The 14,623-nt window shown below is 45.2% G+C and overlaps 1 protein-coding gene across 6 annotated transcripts in view; it reads right to left on the bottom strand.

Moving 5' to 3' along the window:
- Positions 1-800: 800 nt before the first annotated feature.
- The window catches only part of fbrsl1 (fibrosin-like 1), a 272,207-nt gene continuing 258,384 nt past the window's right edge, over positions 801-14,623 (bottom strand). For 2 of the 6 annotated variants that reach the window (XM_084551096.1, XM_084551094.1), the window contains 11 exons: positions 14,021-14,271; positions 10,579-10,629; positions 10,282-10,377; positions 8,836-8,907; positions 8,586-8,615; positions 8,202-8,273; positions 7,276-7,408; positions 6,400-6,483; positions 4,958-5,041; positions 3,882-4,152; positions 801-3,294 (listed from right to left, as the gene is read on the bottom strand). In XM_084551096.1, the coding sequence (XP_084407222.1) occupies positions 1,992-3,294; positions 3,882-4,152; positions 4,958-5,041; positions 6,400-6,483; positions 7,276-7,408; positions 8,202-8,273; positions 8,586-8,615; positions 8,836-8,907; positions 10,282-10,377; positions 10,579-10,629; positions 14,021-14,271 (2,447 nt within the window). In that variant the 3' untranslated portion in view covers positions 801-1,991. Of the gene's footprint in view, positions 3,295-3,881; positions 4,153-4,957; positions 5,042-6,399; positions 6,484-7,275; positions 7,409-8,201; positions 8,274-8,585; positions 8,616-8,835; positions 8,908-10,281; positions 10,378-10,578; positions 10,630-14,020; positions 14,272-14,453; positions 14,615-14,623 lie in introns of all 6 variants that reach the window. The other 4 variants (XM_084551095.1, XM_084551098.1, XM_084551099.1 and 1 more) reach the window with 4 other exon arrangements.

Below are 14,623 nucleotides of genomic sequence, written 5' to 3' on the forward strand. Positions count from 1 at the left end.
GTGCCATTGATTTTCAATAACATCCCCTAATGACCTGGCCATGGTTTGATCCACGCTGTCATTATGGGCTGATACCATGGGACGGGATTGGTGGGCCTCACAGCAGACAGCAGCGAGATGAGTAGTCGGGGCATTATCAGGATGAATTGACTGTCTCTGGACAGGCGGCAAGCACAGGCGAGGTCTTGTCAATAACAGGACAGGGCACCTCAGGGCTCCCTCTGCGGCCCATTCCAGAGTGCCTTCCGGCCTCATTAGAAAAGCAGATGAGTGGCGTGCGGGAGGAGAGGAGGCGTACGAGAAGAGAGGAGCCTCTTTTCCACCATCCGATAGCCAGCCTCCCAGGCATTGCTCCTCTTAATGAGTCCAGACCACGGGTCAATATGCCGCTGGGCTGCCAGTCAATACCGGTTACCTGCAACACAAACACTCAAAACCTGCCTTCATACCAAATCAATGTTCTATTAGTCCCTCTCTGTATTGCCTTGGTCCAATGTTATCGATCTGTTCTGAAGAGCTCTGCAGCGCATGTATGACAGATTATGGTCAAATGATCTGATGGCTTAGGCCACTCTGCCAGCCAAGTCAGTTGCCTTTCTGATTTCAAAGTAATAGCTCGGTATCAGATGAGCAAATGCTCTAAATGTTGAAAACTGAGGCACAAGCATTATTGGCAAAACTATCAACCTCACATAAACATACCACTCAGTAGGTCTGGCTCACAGACAAATTCACTTCTTACAGTATAGTCGGCGCTGACAATGAATACCAGGATGAAGGAGAGGCAGGAAGTGTTTGACATTAGGTCCAAACTTTATTCCGTACATTTTAAACCATGAATGTTCATTTTCATTTTTTTTTTTTCACGCCTAAAACTACTTGTTTTGTATACAAGAGTCTAAGAAAAACAACTGCACAACACCACAAGGTTGACAGAGAAAGTCTGTATGCCGTCCACTCAAAAGTGTCCTTTTCTGTCTGGGGCTGGTCCAGTTTGTGACTTGGAAGTCTTTTAATAATTCCATCATTATTTCATTGGTAAATATAAACATGAGTAAATCCAAGTTTCTCTCAGTATCACCAGTATCGTCTGCTCCCTCCAGGTGATGTCTTCATTAGGGTGCTGTGTGCTGCTTTGCATAGATTGCAGATGATCCATCTAGGCCCCCTTACAACACCCTCCCTTCACACTTCCCATCCGTTGGCCAGGCTTGTCTGTTACCATGATATTCAACAGGCAAGTAATTCCCCAAGTTTCATTAAATTTTGTTTTTCTAGAAATGGTTAAAAAGCCTAATAAATTTACATGGTGATCTTGCAGCGAAGGAATATCAACAAGTTATTTACATCTGTTTTCTTTACAGAGACTGAACAAAGACCTCATAATATATATTTATCTGCATATCTCAAAGGCAAAACGAATGACCAAAACAAATCTGTAATGTAGCATTGTACATTGTCATCACTGAGGATATCCTGGTACCATGAGGTTAAATTACTGAAGGTTGAAACCATAAATCCAGTCTTTACAGTGGGTCATAAGGGATATGTCTCACAATCAACTGGGATAAATATTGTAAAAGGCGTGACTAATGCACAAAATACATAAAATTCATAGAAATGATATCTATACATGGAACATGGATAGGAAATGTACAAACTCGTTTCAGGACCTCTCTTTCCGCATTAAGCTGAAAAAAGGTATTGGATTAATATATTAATAATTATCAAATATTTAAGTCGGAAATAAACATACACATTTGTGTTCTCTTTACCGACATAATTCAACCTCCAGCCCACTAAAAATAAAGTCACGGCATGTGCTTAATCAGCCTTACACACCTTTACTTTGTACAATCATACCCTTTCCCTTAGGGAGTTTTGCCCTTCTCTGGCGAAGAGCAGTGCATTTTGTTCACAACAAGGTTGCAGATTAGGGGAGTGGGGCTTGTGAGTGCGCCCTGTAAGACTTTGTGCACTTTTCTGAGAAGCTACCGAGCCTCTACCTCTTTGGGGTTGCGAGATGGGGAGTAGTCCCGTGGGTCCTGGGTGGTGGTGAGGGGGGTAGTCCTCCTGGGCGAGGCTGGCCTGGCACTGCCGGCTGGCACAAGGGGCGGGGGAGCACTGAGTGCAGCTGTAGGAGGTGTTCTGTTCAGAGGGCCATTGTGTCCTGTGGAGGGGCTAAGTCTAGGGTAGTGCATGCCGCCTAGGTGGGGCATAAAAGGAGGCATGTGGGGTAGATGGCCCTCCATAGGAGACTGGTGCAGCTGATGGAGACGCGCTCTGTCCAGCTCCTCCCTCAGGTGGAGGCGCTCTCGCTCCTCTGCCTGCTGTCGCATCCTCTCATGCTCCCTGCGCACCTCTAAAAGGTGCTCATGGTGAGAGTAGTCATGAGCCTCCCTTTCTCGGTAGGCTCGCTCCTGTTCATACACACTGGGGAAGCGATGTCCTTGTTCGGCCCTGAGCTGGAAGTCCATGCGCCGCTGCAGGTCAAGGCTGCGGTAGGCCTCTCTAAGTGGGTCCCACGGGAAGGCTGTGTGGGGCAGGCGCTCTCTTCCTGCTAGTGGACTCACTCCCATGAAGGGAGCCATACGAGCCCGGTCTAACACATTGAGACTGCCCATCTGGGGCATAGCACTCATGGAAAGTGGCAGAGAGTGCGCCATGGGGACACCATGCAGGCCAGGTGCTGGGATGTCAGTACAACGGGGTGAAGGAAGAGGGGCCTGCTGGGACAAAGGTGGGTGGTGGTGGTGAGGGTTTCCTGGCTGGCTGACGGGAACAGGAAGAGCCTGTGCTGGTGGTTGAGGGGCCGGCTCCGAACTCACCACCATGACCTCCTGCTCCTCCTTCCTCTCTTCCTTAATCTTCATGTCATTTTTCACCTTGTGGAGGAGCTCTGCAGGCGGGGGCTCTTTCCTATCTGGGTCCTTCAGTGTAGATGGAGGCCCACCTGCCATCTTCATGCCCTGCTCACTGATCACGGCCTTGGAGTATGGAGAAGGAGAACGCTGAGAGGGTTTGATGGAGTCTTCTGACGGTCTCCTCTCTAGCATCTCCTTGCCTGGTGAGCGACTCTCCTTCACCTTCACATCAGCTAGTATGGAAGACTCTCTGTGGCGCTCCAGTAGCTCCTTCTCCGCTTCACGGACCCGGTCTACGCTGCCACTGTGATGCCGACCCGAATCGCTGGAGTTCTGGCTGTTCGAGCGGATCAGGCTGCTGATCTGGTAGCTGACTGGTGCCGAGGCCGGAGAGGAACGGTTTGAATGGCGGTTGCGATCGACAGAATCCCTGTAATGATACGATATAACGGTTTAGTTGAGCCAGTTGATAGTTTAGTTGAATTGATTTGAGTTGATTTACCATGTTCTTGTCTTGCTTGGAAATTTGTAGAGTGTGAATTTGACAGTATCCCCTATGTTCTGCTACAATATCATCCACAGTGATTGCTCCAATTAATTTTTCACAAACTGGATCTCTCAATGCTTGTTTCTTGTTAGCCTTGATTTGTGTCTGTTTTCTTGTTGGAAACATGTGTTCATTTTTTCAGTTTCCATGGAAACTAGCCGGAGAACTCCCATTTTTTTCTCCTTCCTCTGATTTAGGTAACCCATGTGTTTTTGTTTTGTTCAAATGTAAGTCGATCCCCTTGTATATACTATATGCTCGTTGCAAAACTGAGTTTTTATATAGATTTTGTTTATGTGTATGCGGATATTCACAGCTGCTAACCTCTACAGTTGTTGTGCGTACAACGATCAGATTTGATTGTTCTTGAAAGAAACATCAACTCTTTAAAACAATACAATGAAGTCCCAGGACAAATGCTGATTTGTAACCAAAGCTGGTAAAACAAAAGTTCATTTGCCACAACTCACCTGTCTTTATCCTTCTCCTCTTTGCCGATGGAAGAGTCTCTTTTCTCTCTTTCCCTCTCACGTTCTCTCTCCCTTTCCCGTTCTCTCTCTCGCTCTCTCTCGTGGCTGTTGGCGGAGCTGCTTCTCTCAGCGTCTGCGGTTTTGGGCCACTGGGGCGGGGTGGGGAAAGACGGCGGGGTGCGACGAAGTCTGTTCCAGGTGTCGTGGTGGGGGCTGCCAAATGTGGGCAGTCCTCCTGGCCCCTCCTTGGTGCCAAACACGCTGTTGGACCCTGAAGGCAAGAAGGAGACAGGCGTGGGATTCGCTGTAAGTTAATTGGGCACAAAACCTTCTCGAGGACACATAAGATGAGAAAGACGCAACAACAAAAGCTGCTTTTGTCTTTGTCTCTGGAGGTTCTCTCACTGGGGCTGTTTGAAAGAGTTAGAGGTTAATGGCTCCCCCCACCGTAGAAAAAAACTCTACTCATTTGCCTTTAGACTAAAAGGCCCCCACCCCCTCCCTTTTCTGCACCGGATGAACAGGGGAGACTCACTTGCCCTCTGGAGCTGAGGGCTGTGAAAAGCCAAGGGAGACCTTAGCATTCCACAGCATGTCTATTCCAATCACATCCATTTTCACAACAGGGTGACTGATTTGGCACACAAAAATAGGAGGGATGAAGAGAAAGGAAAAAGGCATAAGAAGAGGGATGCAGAGGGAGAAGAGAAAGGCCTCCATGGTGGTGCAGATGGGGCTTGTCAAATAATTAATAGATGAATTGCCACCAAACAGCAGACCTGAGAGTGCGTGTTGGCAGCAGCACAGCCAGATTAAAGCCAGGCTGTTGGGGACATGGTTGGTGGATGAAGTGGAGGCAGGGAGGAGGTTTGCTGTGGTGTGGTGTTTGCTGCCTTGTTGGGCCTCCCTGGGCTAGGGCTGTTTTGACACAGAAACTAGAGCTAAGTGTTTTGATTTTTTTCCTCCCCTCCTGGCTCTCCCTGTGGTCTAACGCTGTCCTGCTCTGTTCTGTTACTGGCCACAGGGGCCAGATTGAAGGGGGGAGCGGTGGAGGAGGAGAGGGGGCCAGCGCTTACCAAGCGAGGGGTTGCCTAATCCTCCGAAGGCACTGCTTGAAAGGTTGCCGAGGCCGCCAAAGGAACTGGAGCGACTGAAAGGATCTGCAAAATGCCAAACAGGGATTAGCAAAAGGGGGGGCTGGCTAGCGGTGCTCACCCCAACACCAACCCGTTCCACTCGGCTTTTCTCTTACAAGCGAGCTGTGTTTTTTTTTTGTTTTGTTTTTTAAGCGCTGCCACCCTAGCTCTCTGCCTGGTAATCCTGCAGTAGCCAGGTCACCTGGAAGCTGAATTCACCGCCACTAAGTGGAGTGGAGTGTCTCTGACCTTGCTGGCAACAGTGGAACAACATTGCCTGGTGGGGAAATTAGTTTTGAGTTGTTGGAGCTGAGCTGAGCTGAGCTGAGCTGAAAATGGACTGTGGTAGGACAGGGGAATTAGGAGCTGTACAATTAGGCTAGAAAGCGCACAGTGATTTAGCTGGAGAATCACCGTCTGATGGACTCCAATGCCGCAGACTACAGCCTCTAAATTTACAGGAACAACACAAAAGTTAACGACCAACATTCATCAACTGATAATTTGGACTCCTAATTTAAACCAGCAACAATCCATCAGGGAATGTAGAACTTATTAACAGATTAGAGATCAAGGATTTTTTTTTAGGATTTTGTTTTTTGGGTTTGTTAATATATCGGAAAAGACAATAACTGGGTGATCTGTGCTTCGTACATGAATTCACTGGAATGGAATTTCTTCTAACTCTTAGACTTTTTCTTAGACAAGGGAAATTGCTCGGTCACAGTAGCTCACTGGCAATATAAAAAAACACTCTTAAGAACCACTCTTAACTCTTCATCCTCAGTTTGTTTCATTAGCACATACTGGATTGATTCAAGGCTTTATTCTAAAAAAAAAACACATGCCATTCTGAATTCTTAATAGTAACAACGATGATAATAATAATTAAACAAATAAATAAAGGCACGAATCAATCCGACAACCACCCTCCAGGATTCCTATGGATGAGAAAAACAGCTTCGCAAGACGAAAACAATGTGGGAAGCTGCTGCACTGCGTATATTTTGTCCAAACAAATGAGAGATGACAAATAGGTCCGGAGGCTAGAAACTACATTCTTTTTAATAACCCCAGACAGAGTTATTTAAGTCTGTGTTATGAATCATACCAGCTGATTATAGGATGGCTACGCAATCCATTACCGTAAACTACAAGTTCTCTCAAGGAGTTCTGCAGCCGGCTGCGGCCAGCTGGATTCTACGTTAACCTTGAGGTGAACCTGAGATCAAAACTAGAAATATCTATGATTGAAATTACACCCCGGTGGCCTGCAATGTGTTTGAAACATGAGCGCAACAGAGAGGGAGTGAGTAAGTGAGAGAAAAACAGAAAGAAAGAGAATATAAATGTATAAAAATTGAAAACATGGGGTTACTTACACTTACCTGCCAAATGGCTAGGAGGCAGGAAGCCGCTGGGGTGGGGGGTGGGGCCGTATGGAGAGGGAGCTGGGTGTCCGGAGCCTATGAGAACAGAGATGATGAAATGGTCTTATTAGTAGTATGCAGTCAAATATCAAGTAAATCCCCTAAGGAACCATACAGAGACAAAACAAAATTATTCCTCATTAAAAAAAGATCAGAATTCTGACCCTTGTAATTGCCCAGGACGGAAAACGTAAATGTGAGTAAATATAAACCAATATATATCAGCATGACAAACATGCTGAATATGCATATAAGGTGGACGAGCTAAGTGGTGGTTCAGTAATCCCACTGAAAAATCAGCATCAACGTTTGTTTTGTCTGCAGCTGTTTCATGTTTATGTGTGAATCTATAGCAGCTCAGTGAGGTCCGCGCTTGAATGTGCAACAAGCTGGCCTCTCTCGCAAAACACTGTTACCATCACCCATATTCCATGAATTGTTAATGAAAGAACCAATTACAGGAGTGCCTCTGACACACCACTGCATAATTACCAGTCAAAGGCCGTTCTCCTCTCTGTTGCCCTCCAACGCAGGGCAAATCAGTCAATTACCTAACTGAGAGTCATACATATTCATAGAAAGACAGTAGACATATCTGACTCCCTTTACTGGCAAAACATTTGCAACGAAAGCTCTATAATTAAGTGAGCATTACATGAGAGGCAGGAGAAAAAAAAAAAAACGGCATTTCATTACAGTGTTTTTTTTTTTTTGACATGCGGCTATAAATGCTCATTTGCATAATGGCAAAAATGGCAATGGAAGGCTTTGAAAATGGGATGATTTGAGTGTTTTAATTAACGCTGGGTGCCGGGACATCTGACTGACCTGTGGAAGAGAAGAGGGGACGCGCCAGGTCATGAGGGTAGGGGAACCCTGGGAAGACTCCTGGGCCCGGGGGCCGACTGAACAGGTCCAGCTTCCCGTTCATGTCTAGTTTGTGGTGCTCCAGAGGCATTTGCTATAGTCGAGAGAGGCAGAGACAAAGGAAATTAGGTCAGCGGGCAACAGTACCAAACATTTCCAACAACAGAGCGAGTAGGATTTATCCTGGGCTACACTGGGTGAGAGATGAGAGAGGGACAGAAACATCAACAATGGTTCCATGTCTCCGATACTGGCCAGCTGTGTTACAACAAATACATGTAAGCTGATTAGGGACACTAAATCCTTGGTAACGGGGCTACAAGGCCCAAGAAGGACTCACACCACCGGGCCAGTGGCATGAGCAGAGGATCTCCATGGCAAGGCCACACCATCCTCTGACAGTGAGAGGTGTATTTTCAAACAAGCACTTTTAGTCTGTGTTGCATTTTAGTCAGAATAACTAGTCGACTATTAATTCTGTCGGATGCTATAAATGTGGTTTAAAATCTGCGGAGGAGGACAGAGCCATGCATATAGTCCTTGCCGAAGTTTACAAAGTGCAACCTTGAGACTGTATTTTTGAGAGTGTGCTACATACAGAAACACACTCAAAAAAAAAGAAGACTTAACAAGAGAAGACACTATTTTTGTTATTTTGCAGCGTGTTTTTATAATTTGCCCTTTTCCTACCCACATAACCTTTCTGAATCCAGGAACATGAATGCAGGTTTTTCTTCAGGTAAATATCCAACTTTGACATGATCAACCCTACTGTGCACTCAGTAAGTAATCCATCTGGATAATTATTCATTACATAACAAATATAGTGTATCTGGAGTCACATGACAGCACGATTCCTGCAAGACATCATTATCCATCTCACGCACCTTCATTTTCTGCTGGTGGTGGTAGATCTGCCATGCGATCTGGACATGCACTGCGCACCACTTGCCAGGTTTCTAAAAATTTAGAGAGAAACCGAGGTTAGCCTGCTGGCTTTGATATGGGGAACTAAAAATGGATTCTGGCATTGAGATTATTTTTCTGGCCAAACTACAAAGTGGGAACTCGTCAGAATTTTCAACCAGGCAATGGAATGAGAGGATCTAACCCTGACTTTAACCCAATACAGACCTTGAAGTTAAACTTAAATGCAGCCAAAACCCTGCATTTGCTTGATCGCGAATTGTTGAAGAATTTGAGGTTTTAGACTTTGTGGCCTGGCCAGAGAGATGAAGCACTTAACAAAAATGGATGACTCATCCACTTACCCTGACAGACGTCCTGAATGGATCTGTTATCTGCGTGAACAAACGGATAATCCTTATTATCAACAACAAATACAAACAGTCAAACTGTGAAAATGTCCCTACTGGACTTGAATAGACGCCTTGACTTAAAAAGACATCAACAAAAAGACATGCATCGACTTCTCTCTGGCACATAGAGAAGTGTGGTTTTTCACCAGAAGGAACAGAGCAACAGGCTGACTGGCTGTGGCGTTACAGTCCGGGTTCTTACCCGTGGATCCTTCTGTAGGAGTGTGTGAGGTACTGCTCCTGGACGTGCTGCTACGTCGATGGGATTAGACGCCTGGCATAAGGAAGAGAGACAAGGAGAGAGAGATACATGGTGATCAACCAAATCTGGAGCAGCTAATTCATGCATAAAACAACTATTTAGAGTAAGAAAAAAAAAATGTTACATCCTCTCTGCAAAGACTGACCTCATAAAATAATTCTCAAATGGCGTCTGAGGCGTCCTCAAGAGTGTCCTTTTAATTGCATTCTTACATTTTATTTTATGTTGTATCCCCCTCAGAGAATGAAAAGGGAATTGCTTCTGAAACCCTATTGTGGTCTTGCAATGTGAAAAAAAGAAACCACTACAAACCACGACAATCCTCTGGCTAATGATGCCAGCATCATTTTCAACCCATGTCCTTCCTCGGTAGCACTACAGCTCACTAATCTCCAACTGCTGCTTCTATCAAGCTGATGTAGATAAAACTGTAGTGATTCTTCAGGCGTTGAGCCACGCCAGAGTAACACATCTAAGATCTTCTCATCTCTCTCTAAGTCTTTGGAGTGCAAGCGTCTAGATCAGCCTAATTAGTTTATCCCTACATCAGGGATAAAAAGATTCTGCAGGGCAACCTGGACGGCCACCCCCCCTCCCCACAAACAAACACACATCCCAAGTTCTCCCCCCCAAGCTCGTCTCCAAGAATACTTAGCGGGGGCTTTGGATGCATACGAGTGTTCCTTGAACCATCTGGAGGGGCCCTTTTGTCAAAGGCCCCTCCATGACAGAGCCCACTGGGAATTGGGCCAGCGGATTTAGGCCTGCTTTGATTGGTGGCTTACTCCAGGTCACAGTCCCTGAGCATCTGCCAGGCACACTCAAGCCCTCCCACCCCTCCACATCCCCTGCATCTTCTCTCCTGTGCTCCCTTGAACTGACAGACATCGCTTATACTTTGCCATGGCCTGTCATAGCTTGGTTCAATACGGAGTTTTGACCCAGGACTGGTCAAGACGGATGGACTATTACAATGACTTTAGTGACGTGCTGCTTTTCTAATCCAAGACAGACAGCACAGGGAGTTTTCCCTGGCATATCTACTATGGCATGTTAAAAATGCAACCACTGTTTTTAGCTTTCATTTATTTTATGACGTGTATGTTGTATGATCTCAACGTTTGAGAGTTTTTATTCAAATTGCAACCAAAATCTGCGGCATTGTGCTTCTTATTTAAACGTATGCTATTTGCCATCGGGAATTTCAGTGGTTTCTATGTGAGTGCGTGTCAGTTTATAACAAACAAATAAATCAGCTTGCAGTTTAATATTTCAGGCTGCCTTTTATTTGCCATCACTAAGTTTTGTTTCACTTTATGTGGATGCTTGTGTGATATCTTTTTTTTGTTGTAGATTGCGGGTCGAGGAGAGGGGTGTGGGTCTGACCTTGGGCTGGAAGGCTCCTTGCAGCGAGCTGAAGGGTCCTGAGTGTGGGAGCAGCGGGGGCATGCCTGGCATGGTTGGGGGATAGGAGGGGAAGAACTGGGGAGGAAAGAGGAGTATGGGAGACACAAAAAGACACAAAAACAAAATCATACAGTGATACATACAGGACTCAAGCATAGGCACACACAAAGCAACAGTCACAATAAATGTGCACACGGCAACATTCAAATATGTGAAATATTTGATTTGCCAAATGCAAATAACACATTTAAATCAGAAAGAGAAAAATAAACTCACATTTGAATGTCTGATGAATGGATTGTCCAGTTTGGGGGTGTATTTGTCGAACTGAGAAAGAGAAGAAAGAAAAGAATTAGGACAAAAGTCAACAAAATGATTTGCTCCGCCGAAGTCCATCATACAAAAGCCTTCTTTAATAATATCATCCCATTATTTCTACATTACGAAAACAAAACACATGATCAACATCTGTAACTGGTGATAAGCAGGGTTTTGATCCAGAATAATAAGCCCCAGGATAAAGCAGCTGGCTTGCACTGGTCACGGGTTTACTTAAATAGCATGGTTAGATAGGCAGTTAAATTGCTAACAATACGACTGCTTGAGCAGACTGCCAAGATGAAGACAGCCTGCATGATTTTCCAATTGAGCGTACAGACATTGGGCGTGGAGACCCAGCTTAGGAATCAGACCATTTTAAAACTAGACCAGTTGCTTCTATTCACTGGAAAATTTGCAGAAATGTGAATCTAATTGCTTTTGACGGCTCTGACGTTTTTTTGTTTTTTTTCTTTAACTACAAGACCCGATGTTATAGACGGCAAGGGAATATGTGGAGACATATAGCTTGTGTTCAGTGTTAGAAAACCAGACTTCAAAGGAGATTTAGACAAAAAGCAGGTCTGTGCATAAAATCATGGACAGAGCATACGAAGCCTGTGTGAGCAGTCTGTTTTATATGATTAAAAATGAATTGAGTAGATTGAATTTGCTATGGTTAGGAGCTAATGTAGGACAGATCAGCATGAAACTGACACCACCCTTTTCTGTGGCAGAGCTTATGCCTATCAGAATATTTTCAACTGGAATTTGCCATGTAAAAACGTTGCGGCTTTGTTGAAAAAGGTTTCCGATCATGCCCTGAACACATGTGAATCTAGTCAGTAAGCTGAGAAGGAGTGGAAGGAGAGAGGGAACGGAGAATATTGCCTTGGGTATGAATGGAGACTTTGTATGTCTGTTCTCAAGCCAATGCTGGTTCTATTTTGAAAGCGGCTAATTACAAGTGACAGTAACTTATTCCTATCCCGCAAATACACAAACCATTTGCAGGTACTTTTTGCGAGTGTTTTCACAAAGCTCTCTTGGCAGGCGCAGATGTTTTGGGTTTACATAAAACGGCAAAATGAATGGGTATGAATCAGATTTTCTGTGTGCGCGCGTGCTGTGACACGGGTGATTGAGGGGGGAGCGGGTGTAGGCTTGGCTAAGCTGCTGGCGGAGATGCAGGGCTTGGGTCAGGGGCCCTCTGGTGAAGCGGAGCCATTCACATCTGCGCGCAGCGGTGGCGAGGGTGTTGGCGGCCTTGTTTGTGGGCGATAATGGGCACAAATCAAAGACAGACAGCCTATTGAGAGGAAACGCAGCGCCAGCTTCCGAGCTCATTAAACAGCTCCTCTGCATTTCTGAGGGCGCGGCATGTTTAATGTCTGACACTGGGAAAGGGGACTTTGGCTGCTTTACGGCCCTGTAAAAAAAAAAAAAAAAAAAACACAAACTCTTGCCTTTATAATTTATGGTGGCTGTCAAAGTTTTATAGTAAACAGCTTTGGCTAATTAAGGCTTAATATTTCATCTTAAAACAATTAAGGATATTCCTTGTCCAAAGACATGACAGGGGTAAGGGGGTGGGCATTCAGTCCTGCCATTTGGCAAGCCAGCTGCTTGAGGGCGTAAAACAATAAACAAATATAGAGGGTTCATAATTTCATTAATTACAGCCATTAGCCAAGGGCTGTTACATAGTTGAAATGACATGGGGAATCTAGAGAGCAGGAGAAAAGAAAAATAAGAGAGCGAGAAAGAGAGAAAGAGAGTGACAGGATGCCCAACTGGGAAAATATTCTGCCTTTTCATGACAAATCAGTAAAACAACCACAACATCATCATTACTCCTGCTTCTCTAAGCAAGCACCAAAGAGAAGAATAACAGCATTGTTACTGTAGGGAAGGAGGGAGGGGAAAAGGCATAAGTTAAGCACCAACAACAGAAAACTAAACAAAAAAAAAGACATTAATGTCAGTCTCGAACGCCACTGAAACAACACAATGAAAGATGGGGTGTGTGCATCGTTGACTAAAATAATGCCAGAATTAGTGAAATGGGGAAAATCGCCTCTTTCATCTTCAAAGCGAGGGCTGCGCACTGAACATAATTCCTACCATGTCAGGAATGAACAGCAGAGCAGATAACAGCATGTGTGCTGGCTGAAGAACGGACTAAACTCCATACTTATCCGAGGCCGTGCCATAAATGCCAAGGCTTTGATTTCTAATGTACAGGATGGGGATAATCTTGGAGCGGGGCCTTAATGGGGCCGAAGGCTCTTAATCAGAGGTCATGACTTGATGGATTAGATCTATTAGACTAATGCCAAAAAGCAACAAATGGGGACTGGTCTGAATCGACTGTCAGAGATTGCTTTGCATTTGAAATGATGGATGAACAGTCATAACCTTTTTTCCTCTGCGCTAATCTAAGAGCTGCCCGTGTTGAACTACCCCCCTCCACCACCCCGCTCCCTCCTGACTTGATGGCAGTCAAAGCACGGAAGCAATTAGAAACATTATCAAAACAATTTTACAGTGATGTCATCCCCCCTTTATCCGCAGTGAAGTCATTCGACCGACTGCAAGCTTTGAATTTGTCATTGGAAACTATGGTTGCTGCTGGGCTTTGTGCACGCAGACACACGTAGCGAGAAAAAAAAAAAAAAAACACGCACACCAATATAAGACAGCAGGAATGCATTCGCACACACACACTGATCTGTTTGACGGCGCCTTTGTTGCTCTTTGTGAACAGGCAAATGAAAACATTTAAACCACGTCCATATGCAAACAATTCCAAAGCCTGCCTTCAGGCAATTCCTCTTTTTGATCATCAGCAAACACTGAACAGTAAAATCTATGTGAACGTTAGAAACGGAGGTGAATAATTCAAGTGAAATTTGGTAATTGGGCTGTTGGCTGACATGCCGTGGTTAGAAAATGGCCTGTATGAAGACTGATGCATACTGTGGATGTACAGTTAGAACAATTCCCATATGGATGAAGGAGTGGCAGAGCATACAAATATACATGTACATGGTTTAAGCAACAACCTGCTAGTGTGTGTGTTTTTGTTGTGGAGGCGGCGGGCAGTGGGCTGTGTCAGCCCAGCATTTGCCTTTATTAAAATGGAGCAGATATGATGCTCCCGGCTTGTAGTCAGCAGGACAGTATGCAGAAATCCAGGAGCAAAGGTAAAACTCAATGTGTCATATTGTTTTGAAGGGAGGGGTTCCTACAGCTACGGGACATATTTGGTCAATTTGGGGGTAAAGAAAAAAAAGGAGTTGATTGAAAAGTAGATCGGGAAGGGTGACAGGTGAGTTGATGGGAAGTTACGGGAGCTTTGTTTTTCTTTTATTTTTTTTATTTTTTTACTTATCCTCACATTTCTGGCTTGGGTACGCACCATGGGGGGTGCGGTGGGCGGGGTGAGGATGGCGGCCGGGGGCAGACTGGCGGGGAAGGGCGTGAAGGTGTGCTGGTGGGTGTGTTGGTGCTGGTGCATGTGCTGGTGTTGGTGAAACTCGGCCCTCAGAAGTGACACAGGGGCCAGCGGTGAGGCGGACGGCCCCCGGCCCCGCTCTGAACTCTGAACCAGGAAGCGGTTGTTCAACTCTTGCCTCAGGAGGTCATGCTCTGTAAGAAAGGAGAGCGAGGAAAACCAAAAAAAAAAAAAAAAAAAAAGAAAGAAAGAAAAAGAAAAGGCAAAGAAAGAAAAAAGGGCGGGGGAAGGAAGGGGGGGACACAAGAAAAAAAAAGGCACGGGCGCCCAGTCAGTCTTCACAACAAGGGTAGAAGAGAAGAAAGAAAATAGTCACCTGGCATTCTCTGTTTCTCCAGCTCATGCTGTGAGGGTTTTCTACGTGGGGACTCATTGGTGGTGGTAACAGAGTTGCCTGTGACAATGTGCCAATCAGAATCCCCGAATGAGGCTGGCAATACATGATTGGTTGGTTGAATGATATCAACAGGCTGGTATCTAAAGACA

This window comes from Chelon labrosus (genome assembly GCF_963514085.1).
Source record: "Chelon labrosus genome assembly, chromosome: 9".
Lineage (NCBI taxonomy): Eukaryota > Metazoa > Chordata > Actinopteri > Mugiliformes > Mugilidae > Chelon > Chelon labrosus.